At 34.9% G+C, this 9,837-nt stretch overlaps 1 protein-coding gene across 1 annotated transcript; it reads left to right on the top strand.

Annotated features, from left to right (window-relative positions):
• Window positions 1–305: 305 nt before the first annotated feature.
• LOC124921931 (uncharacterized protein At3g17950) lies at window positions 306–1,151 on the top strand. The gene is made up of 2 exons (XM_047462637.1): window positions 306–494; window positions 554–1,151. Exons 1-2 carry the CDS (start codon window positions 411–413, stop codon window positions 1,052–1,054), a joined length of 585 nt encoding a protein of 194 aa, XP_047318593.1. The 5' UTR covers window positions 306–410; the 3' UTR covers window positions 1,055–1,151.
• The last annotated feature ends 8,686 nt before the right edge of the window (window positions 1,152–9,837 follow it).

Here is a 9,837-nt window from a genome sequence, read left to right as displayed (position 1 = left end):
ATCTTATTCGCTGAAAAAATCAAATAATTTCTCTCTTTTCTCTCACTTTTACATTTTCCAACCAATGAAGGTGATGCCACGTCATTCCCTCACCAAATTCCCCCTTCTATCCCTCATCTTCATTCATTAAGTGTATTAAAATTTTTGAATAAACTCAATTTTTTTTATTTTTATTTAATTTTGTGAAATATTAAAAAAAATAAAATGCAAAAGAATAACTTGAATAAATATTATATTAAATGAGAATCCAAGGTAACTACTAAACTAAACATAATGATTTATAATCATCCACATTTCATTATCTATTGCTGTTTTATCTCATTTAGTCATCTTCACAAAAGCTTCATTTCCACTTTACTATTCCCTAGAGAGAGAGAGAGGGGTCCGAATTTCTGCAATTGTCGCCGGCAATGTTCAATCCGGCCACCGGCATGCTTCCATTTGCCTCATCTCCAACGAATTCCTCCCTTTCCTCCTCCGATCTAGACACAGAGGTACTAATTCCGATCTCTTCCTCTCTTTCTCATCAGTTTCTGAATTTGCGATTTCACAGTCTACAGGATCATTTTTCCATGACCGCAGTACAACGTTAGGAACTCTAATGGGAGTAAACTATCCTTCCATCACATTCAGAGTTCCTTCTCAACGCCGCGACCAAATCGTTGACGTTTCCGCCGTATCCGGCGGAAGCGTATGTGCTAGGCGGAGGAGTAAAAAGAAAGCGGCGGATCTTGAGGCGGCGGCGGCCGATCGAAGGAAGAGGAAGTGGTGGAGGTTTTGCAGAGACGATGGATCTGGTCCTTCATCGCTCGGCGAGTTCCTTGAGGTTGAAAGGAGATTTGATGATGGAGGATTCTATGGAGAGGTATCGCAATCGCAAACGCAATCGCAAACGCAATCGCAACCGAGTAATGGACGGTTATTGTTTGCCGACGGGAGGGTTTTACCTCCGGCATCATCGGCGGCGGAGGAGGAAGTGATGTCGCCGTCGTTTGAATCTCTCCGTAGATTTTCTGTTTCTTTGACGGGAATATGTAATTGCGGGGTGTACTAATTAATTCAACATCTGGATTTTCTGTATTTATTTCCTTTTGTTAAATATTGGATTACTGAAAATATTATCAATATTTAAATTAACTATATTTTCTTTGTTAAAATGATCTTACATTCGTAGACACATTTATTTTATTTATAAAATTGGATGGTGATATCTTCTTTTTATATGTCTAAATGGTTGGTTTGTGTTAAATATGTCAAAATACGTTAAACGTGCCAAAACATATTAAATATGTCAAAAACGTGTTAAGATGTCAAAAACGTGTTAAACACGTGAAAATGTATTAGTTTGTCAAAAACGTGTCAAAATGTGTTAAACATGTCTAAACGTGTTAAACGTGCCAAAATGTGTTAAGCGTGCCAAAAATGTGTTAAACGTGTAAAAAAATATGAAATAAATTAAAACGAGTTACATATTTGTTAAAAGTAAAAAAATATTAAATGAGTCAAAATAGGTCGAATATATTAAATATTAGTTAAACGAGTTAAAAACGTGTTGAATAATTCAAAAACGTAGTTAATTAGGTAAAACTAATCAAATAATTGTTAAACGAATAAAAATGTGTTAACTATGACAAAAACATGTTAAATATTAAACGAGAAAAAAACGTAATAAATGTATTACAAACTAAAATTTTGTTTGGGTTACCCAACTCAACCCATATTATTCATTAATAAGGGTTTGATAATGGGTTGACCAAATTTAATTTGGGTTGAATATGAGTTGGGTTTACACATTTATACATACCTCTAAGGAGAAGAACAAGTACACAGATCTTATTCGACAAATTTTTTATAATTTAAATTTATAAAAATAAAATAAGTGTTTTAGAATTTTAATTGTCCAATAACTTGATAATTAAAAAAAATAATACAAAATGACAGATCAATTAAATATTTAATAATGATGTGATTTTAAAAAAACAAACAGGGCCATTAATTAATTTGAAAAAATTCTACTAACAAACTTTAGATTTCATTTCATATATATATATATAAAGCCCTAACTTGCATCATAATCCATTAATTTACATGATTTTGAAGATTTGAATAATGGGAAGGTCGAAAGTAAAGATGGAGCTTATAAAGGACAGAAAAGTCTCCAAATTACTTTCAAGAGAATGAAAGAAAATCTGATGAAGAAGGCTTCCGAACTTCATACCTTATGTGAAGTGGACGTGTCCATTATTACCTTTCCTCCGAACACCGACGAGGAGCAATTACAGCCTGAGATCTGCCAGCGACGGGATCTGACAAGTTCCTTTCTCAAATAGAAGAATTCAAGAAACAATCGCAGGAGGAGAAGATGAAGAGGACAGTCGAAGTCGATAGTTACTTGGAGGAGAGGTGCAAGAAACTCGGAGATGAGATTATTAAGCAAAGGAAGAAGAACTACGATGCCGTTTATCCAAGTTGGAATCATCCTTACTACAATGACTTACTGGAAGAGAAATTTGTTCAAATCGTATCTGATCTTGAATATAAACTTCATCAATCCACCAATGTTTTCAAGTTTGGATCGCAGCAACCTGATTATCATCATCATCCATCTAAATTCATTCCTAATATCACATCGAATTTCCATAACAACATTGTTGATAATCAACATCTGTTGTTGGATCCACAACAACCGGATAATCTATTTGATAATTTGATCTACGACTAAAACTACGACTACCACGCCTCAATGATTCCGCCTAATTTGATGAATATCGGCGGAGACGACGAATTCAGAACGATCGACATCAATAATAATATGATTCATATGCTGCAGAATGGTTACGAAGAACAACAAATTGGATATTACTCTGGAATGATGCAGAACAATAATAATACAATACAATATCAATCTCCGATGGATACGACGGGATGTATGATGCACTATCAATATCTACCTTCTTCGTCATTGTTGTCATCATCTTCATCGTCAATCTTCAATAATGGTTATTCTGGCATATGTGGTGAATCTCAATTACTGCATCATCATCCTCTTATTCTTCCACGGAATCATATGGAGTTAATTGGAACTAGTACTACTGCGCTTGAGATTTTTTCTTTTAAATTTTATGGAATTAATTTTGAAGTTAGGGCTTGACATTATCTGTGTTCTTCTATTTTATAATTCAAATACTTTTGAGACGTTAACTATTGCAATTCTACTATACTACATATCATCTCATATTCTCTTCTTTAGTACAAAATTTAAATATTATTATTATGTTATGATTTTTATTTATTTTGTATAAATTATTAAAAAAACCATTGATATTATTAAAAAGAAAAGATGAAAAAGCTTTTTTCTAATCATCTCTAAAAAGAACCCTAATGGAGCGGCGAAAATCGTGATTGGCACGATCGGCACAATCGGCACGTTTGGCACGATCGTCTCGATCGGCACAATCGGCACGTTTGGCACGATCGTCTCGATCGGCACAAAAACGTTCGACACGATCGGCACGTTAGTAGCGCGAAATTTGGTCGGTTGATTTGGTATTCAGTTACATAAAACGTGGTCGGAGTCTGGACTACTGCTTTTGAGAATTTCGAATTTTAAACTTAATGGAATTAATTTTTAAGTTAGGGTTTGTCATTATCATATATCACATATTTTATGTTATAATTCAAAAAAAACTTCCATTGTTAATTATCAATTGCATTTATATTGTAATGCAACTTATATTCTGTTGTAATTTTATATTTATTTATTAAAATTTAATTATAATTTTTTTTTAATTTTCAAAAATTAAAATTTTATAATTAAATAAAAATTAATTATATTTAGAGAATCGATAAAAAAAATTACTTTTAGATTTAAGTTTCAATTTTGTTGATGATAATCTAAGTTGATTTGGTTAAAGATTGCGTTTGATTGAGTGAATCTATTCAAAAATTTTAATTTATAATATATATTATATATAAAAAAATATATTTTATTAAAAAAAATAAAATCTTATTTTCTTTTATTTTTAATTATAAATAAAGTCCATCATATTTATTCTTTTTTATTTTAATTAACGTAAATTCTTTGCCGCCACCATTGCCGTTTCCATTTGATATGATCTTCTTCTCTATCACATCATCGTTATTAGAGTGTTCGTTGATCGACCGATTACTATGAAATATCTCTGACCAATATATAGTATCATACTATCATTTTACGTACTCTAACATCAATCATCCTCTATCTCCTCCTCAGCCCATGAAAATTCATCATCATTATCAGTTCCTTGAGTTTCTTCCCAAAGCCCATTGGTGACAGTGAATTGGGTTCGAATCAATAGGAGTTCCTTTCTTCTTTCCTTGCAGCCGGAGGAGAGTCTTTTTCGAACTTTTCATGTCCTCTAAATTAGATATGATTTTTATTAGCATTTTAGACCTTTACTTTTATATATTTTATTATTTAGTCTCTTTGTTGATTTATAAATAAGTCTTTCATTGTTTTTCTATTTTATTACATTCAGTCAATAATAAAACCCTAGTTTCTCTTTTCTCTGTTCTCTATCATGGTATCAGAGCCACCATTCATTTATAGGGCTTGATTTGTTGGGATCGAGGGTTTTGCAACGATTCTTATGCTTCTACACCGAATGATTAATCTGTTACGGTATGTCTCTTGTTTTTCTTCTGCACTGATTGATTGCAGCTCTTAGGGTTTGTTTGTTGGCTTGTGAATTGGGGATTTTGTTTGTTTGGTTCCTTTGTTGCTTGGATCTTGTTTGCTTGTTCGTTATGGTTGTTCGTAAAAACGATTCTCTTCAGTCTATTAGTGTATAGTTGGATGAGAAAAATTATTCGTATTGGAGCTATGTGATGAAATTTTTTTTGAAGAGAAAATCGATGTGGGGTTATATTACAGGTATAAAAATGCCACCTAGCGATAAGGCTGTAGAGACTTATGCAACAATGCTCGATGTTTGGGAGGCCGATAACTCAAAGATCATCACGTGGATAAACAATTCCATCACACATTCGATTGGGTTCAGTTGGCAAAGTACGATACATCCAAGCACGTTTGGGACCATCTTGCTCGTCTTTATACACAGTCTAATTTTGCCCGACAATTTCAGTTGGAAACGGACATTCGTGCACTCAAGCAAAATGATTTATGTATCCAAGATTTTTATTCCGACATGTCTAATTTGTGGGATCAGTTGGCTCTTACCGAGTCTGAGGAGTTACGGGTATTGGCACCTTACATCACACATCGAGAGCAACAACGCTTAGTTCAATAGCTGAGGAGATACGAATCAAGACTCGACCTGACAAAGAGCATAACCCAACATCTACTTCATTCGTTCTTGCAACTCCACATAATCCCTCTAGTAATTATCCGAATCGATTGAACTCACGAGTGACTATGGATGAATGTGCTTTCTGTAAGAAGAAGGGTCACTGAAAAGGCCAATGTCCTTTGTTAATCAATAAAGATAAACAATCGCACCAACAACAACAATCGCAACCACAACAACAATCACAACCACAACAACAATCACAAAGACGCCCTCCACAATCATCATCTCATTTGCCCCCATGGAAACCTACAAGTCAAGCATTCCAAGCTAGTAGTGTATTGACTCCACCTCCTATAGATCCATCGATGATTGAGCAGTTCCAAAGGTTTCTCGCTTCGCAACCTCATGCCATGTCAGCGTCTTCTCATGTCAGTTTGTCTTCTTCCAATACCTCTTCTCCCTCAGGTATATATTCTTCTGTTTGGGTTCTAGACTCTGGGTACCCATATGCCATTAGTAGGAGTCGGTTCTATTAATACACACAATTTAACTTTTTCATATGTCTATTATATTCCAAGTCTTACCCTAAATCTTGTCTCGGTTAGTCAATTGTGTGACTTAGGATATTCCGTCTTCTTTTCTAATTCCACTTGTTATGTGCAGGATCCACATTCTTAAAAGCTGATTGGGACAGGCCATAGGAGAGGAGGATTATATGTGTTGGATGAACTTGAAGTACCAAAAATAGCTACTAGTGTTGCTTCTACTGTGGATTTGACATCTTTTCATTTGAGTCGCTCTTCTTCTACCTTTTATTTATGACATTCTCGTTTAGGACATATTTCGGGATCCTGTTTAAAAATTTTGGCTTCTACTGGAGTTTTAGGTGATTTGAAAATTGATGATGTTTCTGATTGTAGTGGTTGTAAACTTGCTAAGTTTTTGGCTTTTCCTTTTAAAACAAGTTTATCTTCATCTTTTGCTTCATTTGATCTAATTCATTCTGATGTGTGGAGACCTTCTCCTTTACCTACAAAAGGGGGCTCCCGCTATTATGTTTCATTTATTGATGATTGTACTCGTTATACTTGGGTTTTCTTATGAAACGTTGTTCTGAATTTTTAGGTATATTTCATACTTTTAGAGTTCTTGTCAAAACTCAGTATTCGTTTGTCATTAAATGCTTTCGTTGTGATTTAGGTAGGGAAGACACCTCTAATGATTTCTCTAGGTTACTTGCTTCTGACAGAACTCTTCATCAGAGTTCTTGTTCAGACACCCCTCAACAAAATGGCGTTGCAGAAAGAAAACATTGACATATTGTTGAAATAGCTTGCTCTCTCTTATTGTCTACCAATGTTCCTAGTGTCTTTTGGGGTGAAGCCATCCTCACTGCTGTACATCTTATTAATATGATTCCAACATCTCACAACTCAAATTTGTCATCGTTTGAAAAGATTCAAGGATATGCTCCTGCTTATTCCTCATTACGTGTCTTTGGTTCTGCTTGTTTTTATTACGTCCACACGTTGAGCGTAGCAAATTGACTTCACGATCAGTAATGTGTGTTTTCTTGGGGTACGGGATATGACAGAAATGTTATCGTTGTTTTGATCCCGTCGGTCAAAAATTATATGTCTCCCATCATGTTTCGTTTCTTGAGCATATTCCATTTTTTTTCCATTCCTATAAATTCTCATGATATGACTCACCTAGACTTTGTTAGAATTGATCATTTTACGGTTGATGATGAGGTGACACCTCCTACTACAGATTCTAGTACTACAGAGGTGACACCTCCTACTACAGACTCTAGTACTACAGTTCCTGACACATATCTTCCTCCCTCCACGGTCTCTCAATCTCCTCCCGATTATGTGGATCCTCCACCTCGTTAGTCAACTCGTATACGTAAGTCAACCAAACTTCCTGATTTTTCTTATTCATGTTACTCTACATCTTTTGCTTCCTTTTTAACATTTATTCATTGTTTTTATAAGACATCGTCCTATCGAGAAGTTGTTATTGATCCTCTTTGACAGTTTTCTATGGCTGAGGAACTTGCAGCACTACATCAAACACATACTTGAGATTTGGTTTCTTTACCATCAGGAAAACGACCTATTGGTTCTCCATGGGTATACAAAATTAAAACCAAGTCTGATGGGTCTATTGAGAGATATAAAGCCCGAGTCGTTGCGAGGGGATGGATTACGAGGAAACTTTTGTCCCAGTTGCGAAAATGACAACAGTTCGAACTCTTATTGTCGTCGCTTCCGTTCGTAGGTGGAATATAACTCAGATGAATGTTAAGAATGCTTTCCTCAATGGAGATCTTCAAGAAGAGGTTTTTATGGTTCTTCCACCTAGTGTTCCTCACAAACCTGGTGAAGTTTGTAAGCTCCAAAAAGCTCTCTATGGGCTTAAACAAGCACCACGCGCCTGGTTTGATAAATTTTCTACTGTGATCACTTCAATAGGATTTCATCATAGTCATCATGATTCGGCATTGTTCATCAAGTCTACAGATCGATGTCGTATTCTTCTATCTTTATACGTTGATGATATGATTATTACAGGTGATGATATTGACGGGATTGGGCTCTTGAAATCCGAGTTGGCTCGTAGTTTTGTGATGAAAGATTTGGGGATGCTACGTTATTTTCTTGGGATTGAGGTTGCTTCATCTCCAAAGGGGTATATTTTATCTCAGCCAAAATATATAAGTGATATATTTGATCGTGCTCGTCTTACTGATAATAAGATTGTGGATACTCCAATTAAAACCAATGCTCAGTATTCCTTAACCGATGGCTCACCTTTGCCAGATCCAGCCTTGTATCGTATTATTGTTGGTAGCTTAGTTTACCTCACCATCACATGTCCTGATATTGCTCATGCTGTACACATTGTTAATTAGTTTGTTACTGCGTCTACTACGGTTCATTGGAGTGATGTTCTTCGTATTCTCCAGTATCTTCGGGGAACTCAGTTTCAGAGCCTTCTCCTTTCTTCCTCTTCTTCCTTGAATCTTCGAGCGTTCTCTGATGCTGATTGGGCTGACGATCCCTCCGATCACAAGTCCACCACAGGGTTTTGTATCTTTCTTGGTGATTCTTTGATTTCACGGAAGAGTAAGAAGCAAGATGTGATCTCTAGATCTTCCACGGAAGCTGAGTATCGTGTTATGGCCTCTACGACCTGTGAGACTGTTTGGTTACGATGGTTACTTGCCGACATGGGAGTCTTTCTTCATGAGCCTACTCCGTTGTTCTATGATAATAAGAGTGTCATCCAGATTGCTCGTAATTCGGTGTTCTATGAGAGGACAAAACACATTGAGATTGATTGTCATGTTGTTCACATCACTTTACAATCGGTACCATCACATTGCCATTTGTTTCTTCCTCTGTGCAGATCGCCGACTTGTTCACCAAAGCTCTATCCTCTTCTCGTTTTCGTTTTTTGTTACCAAACTCTCAATGCTCATTGCTGCTGCATCATGAGTTTGACGGGGGATATTAACATTTTAGACCTTTACTTTTATATATTTTATTATTTAGTCTCTTTGTTGGCTTATAAATAAGTCTTTCATTGTTTTCTATTTTATTACATTCAATCAATAATAAAACCATAGTTTCTCTGTTCTCTATCAATTTTCTAAATAGAGACTACGTCAGTCAGTCAGCATTGATACGGTGACTAATCAACTTGAGGGCTTAGATTTGGCTTGTGGAGGAGGGATTAATTTCCTCAATTGTTGAAAACGATCTAGGATTTCCTCCCTTGATCGACTTCATTTCTTCTTCTCTTATAGAAATATATATGGTCATGAAATTACTCTTGTTGTTGTTCGGCGACATTTCTATATTGGGCTCCCCTGCTTCCAAATCTCTCATGGTTTCCTTCTTCAAATTAACAAACATATATTATAAACATTTAACAAACATATTATAAAATCAAGAAATTATCCAAATACTTGTCAAATAAAAACAAATAAAAAAGTAAGGAGACAAAATTTAACATGGGGTTGTAATTAAACTTTTGAAGCATATATATAATCAAATAGCTTAGAAACATAATCAAACTACTTTATATATCATTAAATAATACCTTTATAAAATACATCAATAATTAATTAGACTACTGACAATTTATTTTTAATTAAATATTTATTTTGAATTAAATGAGAACTAGCATGACACCCTACAGCCATGCTCCCGTGTTAAACATGCAAAAACGTGTTAAAGATGTGAAAACGTGTTAAATGTGTTAGTTTGGCAAAAATGTGTCAAAATTTGTTAAACATTTCTAAAACGTGTTAAATGTGCAAAAATGTGTTAAGCGTGCCAAAATGTGTTAAGCGCCAAAAATATGTCAAACGTGCCAAAAACGTGTTAAACGTGTCAAAAATGTGTTAAACGTGTGAAATAGATTAAAACGAGTTACATACTTGTTAAAACTAAAAAAGTATTAAGTGAGTCAAACACATGTCAAACGAATCAAATATTAGTTAAACGAGTTAAAAACATGTTGAATAAGTCAAAAA

The sequence above is a fragment of the Impatiens glandulifera genome, chromosome 1 (genome assembly GCF_907164915.1).
Source record: "Impatiens glandulifera chromosome 1, dImpGla2.1, whole genome shotgun sequence".
In the NCBI taxonomy this organism is placed as follows: Eukaryota; Viridiplantae; Streptophyta; class Magnoliopsida; order Ericales; family Balsaminaceae; genus Impatiens; species Impatiens glandulifera.
The sequence above is the reverse complement of the archived record's forward strand: the minus strand, read 5'-3'. Positions and strand labels throughout refer to the sequence as shown.